Here is an 18,584-nt window from a genome sequence, read left to right as displayed (position 1 = left end):
AAACTGAACTGCGAAAGTTAATTTTGCAAGTTTGGACACTCTGAAAAAACGATGTCACAGTGAGCTGGGTTATGCGGCATTGGCTCGGAGGTGTGACATCAGGAAAGATGCGAGATGACAGTAATAACTGTAACCGGCCTACAACATCCCACCGACGAGAGCCACAATAGCTTTCGTGCGCCACCTGACCTTTCTTTCTCCGCCCCTCCAAGGCACCGCCCAATGATGCAGTCCCTGAATTTCCTCCTGTAATTTTTGACGTAAATCATCTGACGAGGTTGCCATCACGAAAGACAGCTCTGTGTCAAGGTTTGCTGAACGTGAGTTCAAGTTCGTCGACCCAAAAAGCGTGAGGACCGGCGGTGAATCTATTGAAGGAGAAAGCCAAATTCCTGGATGGGAAACGTGAGATCTGATAACGCTCCAACCCAAAGCACTGACCTTTCGCGTGGTATGTCCAACCATCCCTCTCCCACTCTTTAAGGCTGATATTGTGGTGGTCTGGGACATTTGAAGAAAGTCGACCTGCGGCTCTTACCGCCGACATGAAGCGTTTCTCCAATAGGGTATATCCCTCAGGAATGAGCCCAGACAAGCCACCAGAACCGTAGAAAGCCATTTGCCTAGGAACGCGGGTTACATCATGATCAGCAGGCTGATCTTGGGAAAATTCACCTTCGGACTGGCTGCTATGATACTACATCCAACGTTGGATTTCAAAATCAGATCCTGGTATTCCTTGGATAGTCCAAAGTAGCCACTTGTCAGATTCATGACAGGTTCTTGATCAAGGCAGTACTCGCGAGATGCGAAGTGATCGAAGAGCATCGACAGAGTGTGCTCCTCCTCTCGGATATTGAACTGCCCAGCTTGAATAACAGGAAAGATGACTACATCCGACGAATTTGCCTGCTCTTCACTGCTGGTAGAGGACACAGATGAAAGCAGATGTTTCATTTGAAACTGCGACAACACACGTTCTGCCTTGGACTGGATCTGCCACGGCAAAACAGACTTGTCTTCCCAATGAAGGGCCGGTCCATCTGGAGTTGCCAGCACTCGATACGAAAAAACCAGAGAAGGTCTGCAAGAATGAGAAACAGTAATCTGCAAGAGCAGGTTGTGCACTAAAATGCAGATAGCGATCTTGTCTGTTCGAAAAGTATGCTTTGTTCAGGTTCGCTCTGTTATTTTATCAGCTCGGTTTTTTTGAGTTCCAAATGACTGACCCGCTAATCATGACATCATCATCAGAACCGTAAATTTTGGCATGCCAGGTGCCCCAACCTTCATTGAATCGAGGAGGGACTATCTTTGACATCGTTGCGCTGAGCTTTGGACTCCGAAAAAGGGATATATGTACTCTATGCTCATAGTTCCGTAGGAGGGGAAGAAGGGAGAGAATGGGAGATGATGGTCCTGGTCGAGTTGACCGGTTGTAGTCCAAGTTTAAGTAAAGGTGTAAACCAGGATTTCTCCGAAGTGCATCGTCTAAAGCGTTTATCTGGTGACTATTAGGAAAAACATCTCATCACCACAGAATGCATGAAGTGCGTACCAGTTCTGTCTCCGAGAAACCTATGTATAATGACGACAGAAAAATCCGTTGCCGTGCACGACGGATGATGTTCTAGCATGGGCGCCGTCGGAAAATCTCATGAAAAGAGGGTTCGAGTGCTTACAAGTAGATTTTTATAGAATTCAGAAGGCTGTGAGAGCACATGCACATCTTTAGACGCTACCCCCCGAAGCTTGGTTGTTTCTGAGCGAGACGAAATACGAATTCACGAATGGTAGGATCAAATTTACGCGTTATAGAGAAGTTACGCGCACATTTTGAAACAGTGAAGCATTTCAGGAGTGCCCTGTGCGTGTTAGAATGCCTGCATACGTTTATGTATGCTGCTGCGAGCATGTAAGTATCTTCAAAGTGCTTGAAATACTACTTACACCGCGGCGGCCGAATTCAAAAAGGCGTCAATTGAAAAAGTGTATAACTTACTATAAGTACTGTTGACTAAGCCAGAGTCGGGGGTGCGCAGCCGTTTGCTCCAACAGACACCAACGGTGTCCCGGGATGGTACGGTTCTAACAACGAGGCTGAACTGCTGGTCGCTTCGATCATCCTCTCTTTACACGATGTTAGCGAATGCTACAGGTGAAGTGTTCAGACTAGCAAAGTCAGGTGTTATCCAGGCATCTTTCACGCTGTTAACCTTCCCAGTCCATTTGCTGGGTCGCATACGGAGGTTAGGCGCAGATGACAGATGGGTGCATAATTCGCAGAATTTGTTGGCCTTCGCAGAAAGGCATGACCTGCACTCCAATGAAGTCTTTTTATCACAGTCTCTTCCCCCACCCGTCTCCACCCCTTTACCAGGTCCATGGAGCTTTCTGACATCTTGGTATGTTTTTGGGTTAATCATGATGGTGTGTTGTAGCCGCGAGTGATGTATTCTGCGACTGACTTTGCACCAGGCAGTTCTCTTACATCGTATACGGAACATCGTAGTCCCCAGGGACCAATTCATCAACCGTTTTACTCGCTCCAGAAGGCTCCGTACATTTCCGTACTCTGCCATTCCTTCGGTTTTCCCCTTGGATTTATCGTCTTCGATAAGTCGTCTCGTGCTGCGTTCGCCCTCACTATACTTCATATTCAAGATGGTCGTTATATGGCTCATTGTCCTCGCTCAAGCGGCCGACAAGTTTCCAACGTGGAACTCGTCGTGGTTGCAGTCAGTGGGGACTTATGTCGCCAAAAGAGAAACAGCGGACCTCTGCTGGTCCACTTTTTGCGCTGTCTGCAGTGTTTTATGCATGGAAGGACTGACACATGGTTTAGAAGGCGGAACGCACCGCCCTTCGCCATTTAATTTGGTGCGGTTCTAACGCAATATGCAACATCACTCACTCACGTGAAGAAAAAGCTCGGCTATGCATTTCTTTTGCATACCTACTCTTCCCCGGTGACTCACTGGATAATGCTCGAGGGCTCAACTTCACGGCCAGACAAGCATGTCGTATTTACTATTCTATTACCTTTGCTTCAGGTGCGCTGGCTTACCTCGCCTCGTGGGATGATAATTAACAACCCCTTCTAGCTCGCAGTCATTCACTTGATTGGGATTAAGCAAGATTGGTCATCACATCGCCTCATTCCATCGGCGTTTGTGTCGTTTCTTACACTCACTCACTTCCATTCAGTTCTGTGGCTATCAGATTCATCTTATCCTCTGCTCAACTACGTGCCTTGCCTGTTTGAATCTACCCTTCTAGCCGTCGTATTTCTAGCTCTTTTCCTCAATGCCTTTACCCAAATTGCCACAGAGGGCACGGTCTCCCGTCTCCTATTTGGCCACCAAGCTGCTCTTCTTCCCCAATGGGACGAAGACTTCTCGGTCGCATTGTTACGCATGGGTACGGCAAGTCTCGAGGCGTCGAGCGTATTGGGCCTTGGGAACCAAGTAGGGGGTATTGCTGCGGTCGCGCCCCTTCCCTTGAACGATGGAACTGTGGAACTGAATCGCTTGGGGGTGGCTTCGCTTTCTCCGGCTGTCGCAGGTTCCGTCAAACACCGTCGTTTCAAAAAAGGTTTTTCCAATGAAATCAAGACCGTCAAGGTCACAACCACTGGAGGGAACGTCTGGGTAGATATGGCTTGGTGCAGGGAGCTTGCAAGGCTCGGAGTGAGTGTGGTGCGATGTGTCAGGGGGCTGATAATGAAATCCTGGAATGTACTCAAACGGAGGTCGCGAAAGCCGCCCAACTTTCCTCCTCGACGTATAGTAGTCAGGAGCGAGGCCACCAAGAGTGAGCGGAATCAAGATCTAGATACCGATGAAGCCGAAGAAGAAGAAGAATTGTACGAAAGATTCATTAGGGGAGAATCCATGGACGAAGACGATGAAGATTTTGAATATTACCCCTCCGAACCGGAGCAGACCGGCTCCAATAGCCCTACTTCATCGAGGTCTGAACATGGCAGCGAGGAGGAGGAAGAAGACGAAGAGGTTCTACGGCAAGACACAAACGAGACTGTGAACTTGTTTTCGGACCTCTCTTCCGCTCCCTCGGCCATGACTTCTGCCTCGGTTTTGGTGGCACATATGACTCATAATTCCTCGTTACCAATGACGAGACAGCGATTCCAGCACCTTATGTCGACACCTTCTCACCGCAGTGACAGCCTCCTCAGCGACTGGAGTGACGTTGCTGCGATCCGACGATCATCTTCCAGCGGTACTGGAGACTCGCACACCGAGGCAGGGAGAAATTGTGTGATATGCACAGTTGAGCCACGCCAAATCATATGTTGGCCATGTCGGTGAGTAACAGAGTGCGATTTCTTCTGGGAATCGATGTCACACTGACTCCTCTGGCAGATGTCTCGCGGTGTGTGATGACTGCCGCGAAAATCTTGCATCCCGTTCGTCCGCATCTACTCACACGTGTCCTTGCTGTCGAAGAAAGTGAGTATCTACTGGGCCGTAACGAAACTCCATCTGACATTTCATTTGCTCAAGTGTGGATGGGTATTCGAAGATCTACATCCCCTAATCCCAATGCCTTTATTGGGTGTAATCCAATAATGTAACATTACAATGGCAGACGTCGCTATTCCTGTCGTGGATCGTAGATGATTGCGTGTTCTATTAGTCCCCTAGATCTATTCTTGCATATCTGTTTTGACAAGATAACGTGTGCGGGGAAGACCCGGCCTAGTTGCAAGACAGGAATGTACTATAATACAAGGTCGCACGTATCAGGGAAAACATGAGTCTACATAGACTAGCATACAGGAACGAAGTGGCCAAGCAACGTATCCCATCCTATCTCAGTTCAACCAATGATACGCCACTAACCCCGTTGACATAACGTTGGAGTTAAGGGTGATTGGAAATATGAGGCACACCACACCTACTAGTCACCACTAGCGGAACCGTTCATAACGAGGCCATTATCGTGATAGATGTCTACGAAGCACATTATGCAACATGCTATCATCCCTTAAAAGGAATGAGTGATTAATAGCAAAAATACGCAAAGGCCACGCAACCCCAGTCAAGATAGATTATCTATTTGGTAGGTAATACCGCCTGTCATTGACAGCAACTGCAAATACGAAATAAACCTAGGAGGACAATCAGCCACTAGTCGCAGTCACCACTGCGGATTGAGAATCGTTAGTACGCGTGGCGAAGTCGTTGTGTCTCAGCCCATTATAGCGTGCCATCATCCCTTATGGATCCCTTAAACGGTTCGAACAAAAGTACCCCGGTTGAGACGTGCCGCTTATCAGGGCATCTGCTCGTAATATGCGTACATGGCAATCCGGCCAGAACGTACAGGATTGAAGACCGCCATCATCCGTTGGAAGGCTCGGGCGCTATTGTGCGCCATATAGTAAAGCCTAAGCGCTGCCTCGACAGCATTCGGTGATATGCTCCCGCAGTGAAGTAAAGAACTGTGCACTGGCTGGTCATGCTGCTGTGGCGCCGGCCGACTACAAACGGCACATGACAAACCTCTCCCACTGATTGGAATGCCCAGGCGCCCATGAGTCGTTGACCGGATCCAGCATGCCTGCAAGGTTTCAAGTGAGTAAACTGCGTCGAACAACCGAGACTCGAGCAATATGCTCCGCAGCGTCAATTGGACGATCTATAATTACTGCTTATCAGTTAACTGCTCATAATAGAAAAATAGCACCCAACCAAAATTGAAGGCCAATCGGCCGCTAATGCCATGCAGTGCGGGCGCCTTCGTGTTCGTGTGCACATACCAAAATGCTGTCATCATGGGGAATATCCTCCCGCAGTATTGATCAGTTGAGACCGTACACGCTGCTGCGACATCACCCATGCGTCAAACCCACAGAAGTGATGCAGTAATATGAATGACAAACCTCTCCCACTGATGTCGGACGCCCATAAACGGCCAGACTCTGAAAACCCCATCAGATTCAGGCCCTTGAGTCAGGTACTCGCATCCAATCACTTGTCAAAATTATTAGGTCACACCCCCAACCCACCCAAGAAAAACCCAAGCCAAGCCAACATGTGACGATTCCCAGAGTCCGACTAGGCAGGACTATTGATTTCGGGAGATTTGCGGTTAGGGTTGTTGTCATGTGTTCCTGAGATGCCGCAGACTGTGGTACATACATAGTATGATTGACTCGCGGGCTCAACGTGTGCCCGATCGTCGCGCATCGCAGTACGAGTGACCTGGGCCTTCGCAGCATCATGTCCGTGATTCCCCTCGTGAGAAAGAAGGAAGGAATTGGGTTGAGTTGAGTAATTATATTTGAGGTATACGATTATGTTAGATTATTGGTACAACAGCTGACCATATGCACATGCCATCATGATAGCCTAGAAGTCGAATATTAACTCTGGCCGGTGGATGAGCAAAAGTTCCTTTTTCGTCATACCCGGGCCGTTTATACTCGTGTAAGCCAGATGACGACTTGCTATAAGTAAATACAAGGCCACATGTAACTAGAGTTAGTCGTGCTCGCACGACATCCGCGTTCATAGGTGTTTCATTCATTCCGAGTCACCACCGCTATCCGGTGGTTAAGGAAGTTCTGGGGTGACACGGTCCTCGCGTTGTAATAAGGATGTGGTCCCGGTTAGCCTGCGACGGCCCTATGCGGTTCGCACCCGACCAAGTGATAATTTGCGGCTCCCTCGACTTCGAGAAGCATCGGAACCCGGGTTAGCGCTTACCGTCAATGAGTGATGCATGTGGAAGTGACGCGAAAGCTCTCTCATAATGTGATTGGTATGATTTGCACGCAATAATACTCAATTGCAACGTGGCAGATTCACGGGGATGCATGGAGTGGAGTCACCGGACATGTCAGATCTGATGAACGTGTGCTTGGAGTGGATGACCATAGTATTGGCGATAGTACTTTATGTATGACGATAAGCTTTTGAGCACGAGGCCGTTGTGGAATAAGTCTTGAAAATATAACGACACCACATAATAAGGTTACGAAGAAGAAGATGAGAAAAACACCACAGAACGAATTATGACGTTGTGTTGGAGAAAGTTATCTATGCAGCGACTGACATCACTGGATTCTTAAAAGGGAAATGCGAATAACGATTGTGCGACTTGTGCGAACTGGGAGGCTGAGAACGTGAATTTGAATGAGGTACGGGAAGTGGGAATGACCGTATCAAGTCGAGTGTGGATGAAGGATGATGCGACTTCTTTGGTGGTGGTGGGGGAGGAATCACAAGTTCCATGGCGTCGTCGTGCGACTTGACAACAGGCTCGAATGAAGAGTTTTCCACAGCCTCGGGAGTAAGTGGCTGAGGCAAACTCTCAGAAGACGAAGAGTGGGGGCTAGACGGATCCAAATCTGGGCAATTAACATGGTGTGAACGGTGGTATTGTGGGTGCGCGTGGGATGAAGAGTAGTCTGCGAGCCTGCGAAAGTCGTGGGAAGGGAGAGCGACTGAAGACAAGCTATCGTGGTGGCTTAGAATGTCATCTTCGGTAATCGACAAATCAAAGTCAAGAACGTCGAGGAATTCTCGTTCAATTCGGCCGACGTCACGTTTGCCGAATACACCGGTGCAGAGCGCCCAGTGAACATTTTTAAGTGTGGAATCATTTGAGAACTATAACGGTTGAGTTAGTCAGGGGTTGGGGCCGGTGGCATGGGAAGTAAAGTTAATGTACCTTGCTGGCAACCATTACGGCGCCGAGAAAGACGCGCTCGCACGCCCACTCCTCTAGAGCAATTTGCAAGTGAGGTTTGGCGCGATTGATGTAAACCAGGGAGACAAGAAGCGTAGGAATTGTGACTTCTGCCCGAGTGATGACATTGGAGACGAATGTAGTGAATTTTGTGTGCTCTGGGCGGCGAGACATGCTGCGGCCACGACGAGATGATGATGCACGACCCATAGCATAGTTAACAGTGTCTACCACACAATCAACGACATATTCTAGGAGATTTGTTAGGCTGAGTGAGACATGGAAAACAGAAGATGACATACCGATAACAGGTCGCGATAGCTTTATTTCGATGAGCTCCAAGAGAGCAGGTGAATGTAGAGCAGGGTCTACAAGGCTTGCCTTGTGGATTGGAGAAGAAGAAGTAGAGCAGACCATGACTGTCTAGAGTATACGATGATGGCAGGGAAAACCTGGGCAGAGACAGCTTTGGGGTATTCATGTTGGATGGATAGCGTGGTATATAAAGGGACACCGGATGGGAGGAACAGCAAGAGAGCCGGATCGGTTACTTACGAAAAGGGACCAGTGACATGAGCGATTAGAAAGGAAGGGCCGGAGTATGCATAATCGATTTCGGCTTTTCACTGCCTGTGATGACTCGGCGTCGGTGAATGAACACGAATCACTCCGCCGTTAAAGGGCTCATAATTACTAATACTTCCAAATCAGGATTTAATGTTAAATTCGGCAAAGCGCGGCACAGCACCGTAACACTCGCAGTGTCATTAGCCGATACGAACGTGAAGCGACTTCTTGCCGCCGGCTGCAGCCAATGCTAACCTTCCGATGGGACCATGGTATGGAACCCGAACAACGAGCTCAGCTGCTGTCAGATAGTCTCACTTGTTCGGATTGCTTGGGAACATCTAACCGGGTTAAGTGCACCGTATAACGCTAATATGGAATCTTCTGTTCAAGTACTTATAATAAGTCTTAATTTCCCGCCACTCCAAGAGTATCAATTTAGCATCTCTAGAAATGTGTCGGGTACGCTGCCCGGTACGGTAGAAGGCCAGTCTAGTCATGCTGACACGGGTTCCGTGTAGAAGGGGGAATATTCTACATCTATCGACGATCTTCTGCGCTCAAGCACCCTTAGCCGCGATTGTTGCGGGGAAGATGACTCAATAGCGCATCTCCACTTACCCATACGAGATCGTACCCTGTATCATATCTAGCCTTCTTCCCATCCTAGTCGGATGTACACATCGATTGTCCATGCAAATCTAATATGCCCTGTGGTGACGAGTCACGGTATCTGGAACATGCCTACAATGATCCCATGTCAAATGGCCTGTGGCGTCTTCCGATATGCTAAACCAAGGGGTAATTCAAGTAGCTTCCACAGCAAAGTCACGATCAAGGCCAAGACAACCCGTACGTCCATCAAGTGCGGTGATTTATAGGCTCCGTCCATTGGCATGTGCGTTGCACACGAATACACACGGCCATCCCGGTATCTTAGTCGACGTATGCGTAATAGTCATGCGTAGTCATGGATAAAGTCGATTCTTATGCGGAGTCATCCTAAACCACCTAGCGTGGTCGTTAGGAGAGTGACTCCAGCGCTCGTACCAAGGCACACAAATAGCCGTTATGTTGGACACAGCATCACAGGGGAGCAGATCATCGATCAGTTACGAAGTTCGATAAAGTAATTCGTGATGTATGTGATGCAAGTACAGCTTGTATCTACAGGTATCCATATAGAACCCACAACGTCCGTCCCTAGCTGTCCCTGCATCGAGCCCAAGCCTCAGGCCTCAAGCCTGCTATCAATAAAACTCAAAACTAACTCATAGGTATGTGGCCCGCAAAATGATTGTCCTTCATTCACGCCCGCCAAGCCATCACATACCAGATCGCCTACATTGTCACATGTCACTGGTCAATCACGTAGCGCCACCAGCTACTGCACTGCCGCTAGTACTCGCACTTCCGCTAGGTGCGTTGCCACCTGCTTTGCCACCACGGTTTTTGCTGCCCTTGGGTCGACCTCGTGGGCGTTTCGTAGTACTAGGCTGATCTGGTTGACTGTCGCTCACAGTGCGTTTTTCCCCATTCACCCGACGATCACGCAAATACCTGTTTAGGGAATAGCGAGTAGTTAGCACACGCCCACGAATACGCAAGGCGCCGCTTCATAATGCACAGAGAAAGCACCCGAGCCCGCCGTGCGACAGGACTACTACACTCCTGTGGCGGGAAGCCGATGGGCGAAACATGCTGCGGGGCACACGCCCGAACCGGCCAGAAGTTCCCTAAAACCACTGCCGGGAAGAACTTGGACTTACTGAGATGTCTTCTCATCAAGCTTAGTTTGGAGTGGGGGGAGCGGAGGCTGACCGAGCTCGGCCCGCAAGCGATCAACGTCCGCTTTTGCGATAGCATATTCACCTTCTTGGAGGTTTTGGATTTGTTGCCTCAGATCCGCACACCTACAAAGTCCACAGTTGAGTCGATTAGGACTGGCTGTGGGGGAATAGAGACGTGAGAAGAGTACGTACTCTCGTGTGATAGAGGCTTCGAGGAGATCCACCTTTGGGGAAAGGTGAAAGATGGCATGTGAGCGATATCCTTATATGGCACGTTTAATACCGACGCTGGAACGCACCTTGTCACGGTCTGCATTGATCTGTCAGAACGACAAGCTGTTATCAGTATAACATAAGATAAGTAACGGAATTGTGTACCTCTGCTAGTGCGTTAAGTAACCGTGCACGTTCGCTGTCCAATCTACCATAGGACGATTAGCAATCACTGCTAGTAATACGCGAGAATCAAAAAAATGGGCGAATCAGACACGGTCACGATCGATTGCGCAAAGTGATGTGATAGATTTGTCGAATCATTGAAAAGGCGATTCATACCGGTTTTTTTGCTCTTTGATATCCTGAATTGTCTTATCCTTTTGTTCGAGGGTATTATGGGCAGCAACTATATTAGCGGTATGGAGTTGCAGTGTCAGGGAATGTTTTCTGCCCACAACTAGTTCAGTATCACGATGTTGGAAGCCAAATCCAGTTTAATGACGCGCGCAACTCACTTGAGTTCAGCTGTCTTAGCAAGCTGGACGAGCTCAGTCGTCCAATTACCAGTCGCCACAAGCGGCTGCGGTTTTGGTGTGACTGGTTGTGGAGCGGTAGTAGTTGCATGTGGTGCTACGGTGCTGGGGCCTGCAGCAGGCGCAGACATTATCATTTGGCCATAATCGTTGGATGATGCAGCGGGGAACTGTTGATACATTGGAAATGTCAGAAATCGAGCCAGCTGCAGTGAAGGGCCCTGGGGTCTCGGGTAGGTGTGTGAGTGGGTTGAGTGCAGAATTTGCTAGGACTCCGTGCACTGCTAGCAGGTGTTTGTTGTTATTAGGAACCAAGGCTATTGACACGAATTGGGACACTTACTTCATCTTCTTTCAAGGTAGATTCGAAGACGATGCATGCAGATCTGACTTAAGATTTTAATGCATAATTTGCGGGAGAAGCTGAGAAGGATCTAGCTAGGCGGTGACACGGCTGTTCGGTTCAGAGCACGTCACTGCTACAGTAAGCACTTTGCACAGGGATTCTCAGTGTGAAAATCTGGCAACTCCAGCTGACTGATGAGCATGCTTGCACAAAATTAGCGGTTTCACCCTGAGAATCCCTGTGCAAAGTGCTTACTGTAGCAGTGACTAAGTGTAAGCAAATCAGAGCTTCTTTCTAATTACTGGTCCGGGAACCGTCAGTGAACTATGAGATCATTAGTACTCCATATGTATATATTTCGATATATATTTCGGTACCGTACTATATGCTGGTTTTCGACGTCGAAAGGACTCAGCGCCTGGGCTGAGTTTGGACCTTAGTAAATGCTTACTGGGCAGTATGTACGTCAGCTGTCAATAACCCGCTTCCTTACTACTCCACTGTTCTTAAGATAAACCTCATCACGATGAGCGTCCTCAGGCCCTTCAAAGCAAATGATTTATTCAGGTTCAACAACATGTAAGCTTGATATATTTGAAACCTACCGTCATGTCCTAAAATCAATTTAGTAATTTGGACGTCTGGACAGAGACTGCAAGTCGCTCATACCTTCGACCATAGATTTAACTCATAGTTTTTAACAGTACGGTATCACCTTCTATCTAACTTACCTTCAAAGGTGGTCAGACCTCTGTTTCACTCAAGAAAGTCCAAGAGGCCGATTGCAAGGCTACAGTGCGTGAATCACCTTCATGTCCTTAGCCGATACAAATCACACATTTTGAAAGTTCTCGGAAAGGCCGAAGGTGCACAAACAGAATGGCACGGCCATATTACAGCCGTCTCCGTTGCTCCAGAGTATCGCCGTCTCTCACTAGCACGAAACATGTGCCAGCGTCTCGAATTCGCCTCAGACGAGATATACAAAGGGTACTTTGTGGATCTTTATGTGCCGCTGTAACAATGCACTGGCCATCAAAATGTACGAGGGTATGGGATATAGCGTATATCGACGAGTGAGAGAATACTATGGTAATCTGGGGGTAGGGAAGGGTGGACGAGACGAGGAAGACGCGTTTGGTGCGTATGCATTCACTGGTGCTTTGAACCATACTGATATCTGATAGATATGCGAAAATCTCTGTCACGCGATGTGGCACAACGATCTATACGGCCTAATGGTCGAGATATGATAGTCAGCGCTCATGATGTCTCATAAACCGGTAGACATATTTCGCGGATGCTCGCTGACAAACTACTACCTCCATTACGATACACCGAACACATCATATACTAAGTGGTGGAGGGTCATCCGGCCCAAGAGCAGCCAGCTCCTCATCATAAAACTGTATCAATGTAGCTTCGTCCGAGCAGAACTCCTGCATCTTTATCCGAATCTCTTCCGCCACAGTTTCAGGTCTCTGCTCCTTACTCTTCATTGCACTACCCATGCGACCTGGACCCAACAAACGGTTAGTCAGGAACAAGAGCCCCTGCGAACCACCTATAACCTGCACAAACGCGACACCAGACCGATGCACAAATTGCGAATGTTTGAAAGGTGCTCGGCGATAAGAGTAGGAGACGTCCACATCCTTCGGGTATAGGTTGGTGGCCTCCACATCAAGCACAAAGTCAAAGTGTTTGAGAATTGCATATTCAAAGTAATGCGTGGTGTGCGTTCCTTCAGGTACCCGTTTCTCAAGACCTGGAACGATGGGTGGTGGTATTACCAAACGCAAAGGGAAGCAAGACTGGAACGCGTTGCCTTCTCGTATATCGCTAATTTCCATAACGTAGGCCTCGATCAATTTGAGGCCGTACCTCTCAATCGCCCGGCTCCATTGCCGAAGCGAGTCTTCAATGCAACGTGCAGTGGATCCGATCCATTGCAGCTCAAAGTGAAAGACTGTCCCAGGGTTTTGAATGATGTCATGGTGAAGAACTACCGATTCAGCCTGGTCGCTCCGCTGTGTATAAATAACGTTGGTTCAGGGAATTCGCAGGGCGCAACTTTGCCTACCTTGGTAGGGTCAATATCGATCACCATAGTTTGGCTCAGGATCAGACACTTCCTGTTCCGCCTAACTCCACAGGGTCTACTGAGACTGGATGGGTAATATCCCCCTGGTCTAGTGATGCTGATCTCATCGCTGTTGATGTAACGAGATGTCTTGATCCATCCTCCTCTCGGGGTGCTGACGGTTGCATATTCACCATTTAGCTGATAGAAGTAATGCCTGTAGCGAAATGACAAATGAATTCAATATCAAATTATAGTATGAATCATCCAGGGAACTTACCCGTCGAGTAAGCCGTGGCGTCCTCGGCAATGGGAGAACAACCCTTGTTCAAGGAGCCTCGCCCCGCATTCAGCACCTTGCTCCCTTGACGATACATCCCGGAACTCGCGCACAAGCCACGAAACAAGGTCAAACCCAGTGAAAGAATCAGGATACTTCGCTCCATGCCACTGATGAAACTTGATCGGTACGCCATCCTCTTCACGCATGAGTTTCGCAATCAACGAAAGAGGGGTATCTGCGATTTCCCTGGTGCTCTGCATTTTCTTCTTCAGGGGTCCTGCAGCATGTATTTCGTCCAGCTGTGCCATTAGCGACTCGTCCAGGACAGAGTGTGCAGGGCCGAGTGTCGTAGGGAGGAAGCGTACGGGTGCAATGGATGAACCACGCTCATCCGGAGGTTGCCACCGCAATTTTGTGAATATTTCAGCAAGCTTGTCGATTCCCATAAGCCGAATTTCTTCGTCGTTGAGTTTCTCTCCAGAGGGTCCCACATTACCCTCAGGGACGGCGGACGGTATGACTACGAATCGAGTGCGCCAGTATCGCAAGGATTCATTGAATTGGTGTTCGTAGCCAGCAACCAACATATCCAATCTAGGATAAGTAATCAGCACTTTGACATCGTCCTCAAACACGAAAAACAGACCTGTTCCAGCCGAAATTTTCCAGCCCATGTGAGACGAACTTTGTCGTCAACTCCGTATACCCCACCCCGAGCTTAGGCCAAATAAGACACTCGTACTCAAAGGGTTGGCTCGGCGGCATCCTTCTCACATACCGCCTCACCTGGATCGCCTCGCCAGTATAAGATATCCGATGAATCTCATTGCTCATGCTCAAGTAAACAGGTAGATTGGTGGACTTGAGAACTTCCGCTGCCCCAGTCGGCTTTGGCGATGCATCGTCCTCGCCCATGAAAGATTTCGTCCGCCGCATGGTTGTGTGGTCTTCACCGTCACCCGTTTTATGCGGTCGCAAGACAAACTGGAACCCTTGTGCAAGTCGAACGGCAACCATACCACGCATTACAGTGAGTGCCCACGCACGTCGCACTTCATCGGTGTTCCCCTGAACAGAAGGCGGCTTCACGAGGAAAGAACGCATCTCCGTCGGATCGACCACAAAGTCATACGAGAATACATCATATGACAATTCTAGCTCCGAATTGCTGGGGAAGTGGTCCACTGTGAGCGGAAGACACGCTGGAGTGACCATAGACTTCCATTTCACCTCGTGCTTGTATGTGGGTGTAGGAAATACATGCTGCCAGCGTCTGGCAAGTGAAGACTGCGCGTACGAGACTGTAGATTGGGGTCGCGACGGATTGGTACGACAAGTCGGGATCGGGGAGGACGACAAGAAGGGCAGGTTGAACGAATTTAGTGTCGTATTGCGCCTCTTCCCAAAGGTGCTTTCATCACGGGGAGGGGTATTCAGCGGTGAATGCCGATTCAAGGAGCTTCGATGTGGAAGAATGCTTTCTTCCTCATACGTCCTGCTCAGAGCAGATCGACCGGATGCACCGTGCAATATGGCCATTGGCTGAGGTGAGCGGGAAAGCGAAGCAGAAGCTGTAGCGGAGAGATTTGATGCGATCGGGACACGCATGCTTGGAGTGGGGGGAGATGTAGGAACTAAGACTGGTGAAGTAGGAATCGAAGGTGTCTGAGAGTCACCCGAGCTTCTTTGGAAGGGGTTGTAAAACCAAGAGGATGCAATTTTAGCAAGACGGGAAGAGCTCGCATTGCGCGATTGTGGGTCACTTCCGTTATTGGTTGTGACAGACGCATTGGTTCTCACTGAACGTATGGAGGATTGCGAAGGAGATCTGCTGAGTCCGGTCACGGAGGGTAGCAGCCCATCTTCATTGCCTTCAGGAGGTAGATCCATGATGATCTTTCTGGGGCTCTCTTCAATTGGTGCTATACGCGTGGACGCGATAGAACTGCGTTGTGATGCCAGCCCACGTCTCTCACTCATGATCGATGAACGATAGGACGAAGCCATGATAGTCCCACCCGTAGAAGAGCCATATGAATTGCGCGTGCTGGTAACGGTCCGGGACTCTTTCTTCAAGATGAACACATCCATATCGGCTTGATCAGCATCTGCTTGTGTGGGAGTACGGTCATCTTCCGAAAAGCTATCTCGTGGCGGCGTGGCGTATGGGTCACGTAACTCTGGGAGGTAAGGGACTTCTATGCCAGAAAGGACGTCATGCTCGAGCAGCCCGAGCATCTGTATCTCATGCATTTTTGCTCTGGCAACGAACCTGAGAATGCCATCAGTAAGGTAAAGGATCGAGCTCGAACAACAGACCTATCCTCGCGAAAAGGTAGATCCATCTGCTTGTCCCAGAACGAAACACCTATCCAGAATGGTTCCCACCAGAACGTAGTCTTCTCCAATCTCCTGGACTCATCTGGGTCTTCATCACCTCCCCAAAGCGGATCTAGGGCTCGGCCGCCGTTCTTCCCGTCCTTATCCAAACGTGGCTCGTATCCCTTGAAAGCGAATATAGGAGTCTGGTGTAAAGGGCGTTTTGCTAATGATACGAGATCCAAGCCGAAGCCCTGGTCGAGCATGCGGGTTGTGGTTAATCGGAGCAATTGCTTGGACACTTTGTAATAGCCTGTACCAGGGGTGATGAGGATGGTTGATGCCCCAGTGTTTGACAGTGAGCGATCGATGTAGTGCGTTTCGTTTGGGTTAAGGCCCAAGTTGAGAGCCTCCAAAATAGGACCATCATGCGCATCCGATAGCTGACCAACGAGTCTGGCTTGCTCTGGTGGGGTAGATTCGACAGAGGCTTGGTGGTAGTGATGGGCGAGCAAGATATCCCTTTGGAAGGCCCAGAAGGACACTTTGAGTCCTACAAGTGTAGGTTTCCAGTCATGAATGACTTCCAAGTCAGTAATAACCTTGTAAAAATCCTTGTACCGTCGACCATCTTCATCCAGTCTTAGAGGTCCTGCGGCATACTCTTTTTCAGAGTCATCGTAATACACCCTCGAGATAAGCACGATGGTGACTGTGTGATTCGTGCCAGCCTCGCGCCACTTTGTAAATAAGGCCGGGAGAAATGAGTGTACGATTTTCTCATTGTAGCGTTCACCATCTCCCGCAAATTCCCAGAGTTCACGGCAGACTTGAATGAAGATTGTCACCTTCGCAGAGAGAGACCGGTATATCGCTTTGGTAGTGGCAGTAACGTATCCTGCAGATACCTGCGAATACGCCTTTTGAAAATGACAGGGAAGCGGAAGGCTATACACCTACTTTTCGACCCTTGACATAAATGGATTGTATCTTGGCGGCGATCACGCTTATGAAGGATATTTCCTGGTCGACAAATACACACTGCCCCACAAGGTGTTCGGCCAGTCTCCACATTTCATTTCGACCAAGATATTGGTCTTGGAATGTGAACTCGATATAGTCTGCGCAATACAGCTGCTTATCCACCTGCCTCGATTATGAGTATGGCTTTAACCGAAATTGCGAAGAATACGATTACTTTCGTTACGGTCACCTCGCCATTGTTCTTTATCCCAAACGCGTCTGCGACATTCTTTGGAAGTGAAATCTAGGCCTATCTGAGCGCGACTTCACGGTACCGAGGTAGAACAGGCACCTGTAATGCGGGTTTCGGGCAGCCTTCGTCCTTTGGAACCATGAATAGATACCCAGCAGTGGCATTCCCTGCATTGCAACCCGAGAATTGTAGCATGTCTCCCTCTGCTACACCGGGCAACCATGTTTGATTCAATATGGCGGTGGATGACTCCTTCTGGTCGTGTACCCATGAATTGAGAACTTTGACATCTCCGAGCTTCAAAGGTTGCGGAGGTGGTCCAGGGAGATTGCGAAGGACTGATTGTGCAGTATTGGACCTCCTCCGGACTGTGCTCATGACATTCAGTTATTTCTCCGCGGTGCAGAATAAGTTACAATAAAAACTCCTGGCAGAAGGTGCAGCCAAAAGCGGATACTACGCGCTTAGCTCCGAGTCCAGACGTCAAAGAGTCGGCTGCTAATTGTCAAGCAGTGACCACGCCATACTGTTACCAAGAGATGCAAGTATACTAATAATAAATCATTTTTCAACCTTTTTGCTCCAATCCTCCATCTGAAGCTGCCAGTTAACTGGGCTGCAGTGCACGGCGTTTTCGTCTCGATTACATTTTTCGGAGACTCATCACATTCTTTGAACACCCTACGCTCTTTTCTTCAGAGTCAGTTATGTCCATCGCTGCCCGCCTCGATGATGCCCATGAAGTGGCGACCAAGCTCTCGTCCGAGCATACCCCATCCCCTGACTCCGAGTCATCCTTGATTTTCCCCACCATCACAAACTTTAATTCATCAAACCCCTCTCATTCAACATGTACATGCTTCTCGCTGGGGCACGTACCAAGTGTCAGATTTGCACCACTTCCACCACCAGACCCTAACCGGAAGCGTTCGAAATTGCCGCTCGGGGTGGCGGCCCGTTCGCGGAGAAGACGTCCCGCGCGTGATGCTCGCCAAGGACGGTCTTCGTGGACCAGCGACCCTGCTGCAGACCCACTGCTTGAGGATCCGCTTATCACCTTGGGGAAGTTCGTGAAAAACACAACCAAAAGCCTATGGCGGCGCGTGAGAGAGAGAAATGGGCTCGTGGGCGAGGAGGAGCCTATTCAACATGATGTCGTTCTTGATATCAGACCAATGGATGGTCAAGAGCAGCTGCCAGTGGAAGTGAAGCCAGAGCACAGGCAAAGAGCTGCCTCAGAGAAGCGCAGTGCGCTTAATAACATTGACAACAACTTGAGGTGGCCGCGGCGGTGGAGAAGAAGTACGGGCAGTACTACGCCTTCTGGTCCAGGCTTACATTAATTTCTTCAAGACCTTTTACGGCGGGTTAATGTGATCTTCCATGCAGATAATTCGTACCAGGACCTCTACTTGTCTGCGATTAATTAGGTTTTCAGTGTTGTGTTATTTTTTTTTATCAGTAATACTGTTGCTATTATTGTTGCATTCGCGCACTGTCGGAGCCTCAGTT

At 49.0% G+C, this 18,584-nt stretch overlaps 7 protein-coding genes across 7 annotated transcripts; 3 read left to right on the top strand and 4 right to left on the bottom strand.

Moving 5' to 3' along the window:
- Positions 1 to 54: 54 nt before the first annotated feature.
- On the bottom strand, positions 55 to 1,778 carry DFJ58DRAFT_877132 (uncharacterized protein; the record flags this gene model as incomplete). Its single annotated transcript, XM_041394470.1, has 8 exons — positions 55 to 64; positions 143 to 392; positions 442 to 655; positions 709 to 922; positions 978 to 1,184; positions 1,230 to 1,504; positions 1,559 to 1,630; positions 1,683 to 1,778. Coding segments are annotated over 8 exons (1,338 nt in total), but the record flags the coding sequence as incomplete, so codon positions are not given.
- A 237-nt stretch (positions 1,779 to 2,015) lies between these two features.
- Positions 2,016 to 4,809, top strand: DFJ58DRAFT_312744 (uncharacterized protein). The gene is made up of 6 exons (XM_041379783.1): positions 2,016 to 2,430; positions 2,479 to 2,880; positions 2,931 to 3,053; positions 3,105 to 4,327; positions 4,386 to 4,472; positions 4,527 to 4,809. The coding sequence occupies exons 1-6, from the start codon at positions 2,140 to 2,142 to the stop codon at positions 4,558 to 4,560; spliced, it is 2,160 nt and encodes a 719-aa protein (XP_041245050.1). The 5' UTR covers positions 2,016 to 2,139; the 3' UTR covers positions 4,561 to 4,809.
- Positions 4,810 to 6,825: 2,016 nt separating this feature from the next.
- On the bottom strand, positions 6,826 to 8,362 carry DFJ58DRAFT_744975 (uncharacterized protein). The gene is made up of 3 exons (XM_041387356.1): positions 8,022 to 8,362; positions 7,702 to 7,970; positions 6,826 to 7,640 (listed from the first exon to the last, which is right to left on the bottom strand). Exons 1-3 carry the CDS (start codon positions 8,134 to 8,136, stop codon positions 7,068 to 7,070), a joined length of 957 nt encoding a protein of 318 aa, XP_041245049.1. The 5' UTR covers positions 8,137 to 8,362; the 3' UTR covers positions 6,826 to 7,067.
- Positions 8,363 to 9,365: 1,003 nt separating this feature from the next.
- On the bottom strand, positions 9,366 to 11,185 carry DFJ58DRAFT_782693 (uncharacterized protein). The gene is made up of 8 exons (XM_041389859.1): positions 11,169 to 11,185; positions 10,808 to 11,109; positions 10,632 to 10,739; positions 10,455 to 10,497; positions 10,376 to 10,396; positions 10,269 to 10,300; positions 10,056 to 10,199; positions 9,366 to 9,846 (listed from the first exon to the last, which is right to left on the bottom strand). The coding sequence occupies exons 2-8, from the start codon at positions 11,005 to 11,007 to the stop codon at positions 9,654 to 9,656; spliced, it is 741 nt and encodes a 246-aa protein (XP_041245048.1). The 5' UTR covers positions 11,008 to 11,109; positions 11,169 to 11,185; the 3' UTR covers positions 9,366 to 9,653.
- A 512-nt stretch (positions 11,186 to 11,697) lies between these two features.
- On the top strand, positions 11,698 to 12,450 carry DFJ58DRAFT_715900 (uncharacterized protein; the record flags this gene model as incomplete). Its single annotated transcript, XM_041384170.1, has 5 exons — positions 11,698 to 11,750; positions 11,911 to 11,966; positions 12,020 to 12,180; positions 12,221 to 12,311; positions 12,359 to 12,450. 5 exons carry the CDS (start codon positions 11,698 to 11,700, stop codon positions 12,448 to 12,450), a joined length of 453 nt encoding a protein of 150 aa, XP_041245047.1.
- Positions 12,451 to 12,483: 33 nt separating this feature from the next.
- Positions 12,484 to 17,531, bottom strand: DFJ58DRAFT_312687 (uncharacterized protein). Its single transcript, XM_041379782.1, has 8 exons — positions 17,172 to 17,531; positions 17,055 to 17,123; positions 16,817 to 17,002; positions 15,857 to 16,764; positions 14,184 to 15,809; positions 13,535 to 14,131; positions 13,255 to 13,471; positions 12,484 to 13,201 (listed from the first exon to the last, which is right to left on the bottom strand). Exons 1-8 carry the CDS (start codon positions 17,448 to 17,450, stop codon positions 12,518 to 12,520), a joined length of 4,566 nt encoding a protein of 1,521 aa, XP_041245046.1. The 5' UTR covers positions 17,451 to 17,531; the 3' UTR covers positions 12,484 to 12,517.
- A 248-nt stretch (positions 17,532 to 17,779) lies between these two features.
- Positions 17,780 to 18,187, top strand: DFJ58DRAFT_635208 (uncharacterized protein; the record flags this gene model as incomplete). The annotated part of the gene is made up of 1 exon (XM_041381271.1): positions 17,780 to 18,187. A coding segment is annotated over one exon (408 nt), but the record flags the coding sequence as incomplete, so codon positions are not given.
- Between the last annotated feature and the right edge of the window lie 397 nt (positions 18,188 to 18,584).

Source organism: Suillus subalutaceus (genome assembly GCF_016647625.1).
Source record: "Suillus subalutaceus strain FC151 chromosome Unknown DFJ58scaffold_39, whole genome shotgun sequence".
Lineage (NCBI taxonomy): Eukaryota > Fungi > Basidiomycota > Agaricomycetes > Boletales > Suillaceae > Suillus > Suillus subalutaceus.
This window is presented reverse-complemented; position numbering and strand designations above follow the sequence as displayed.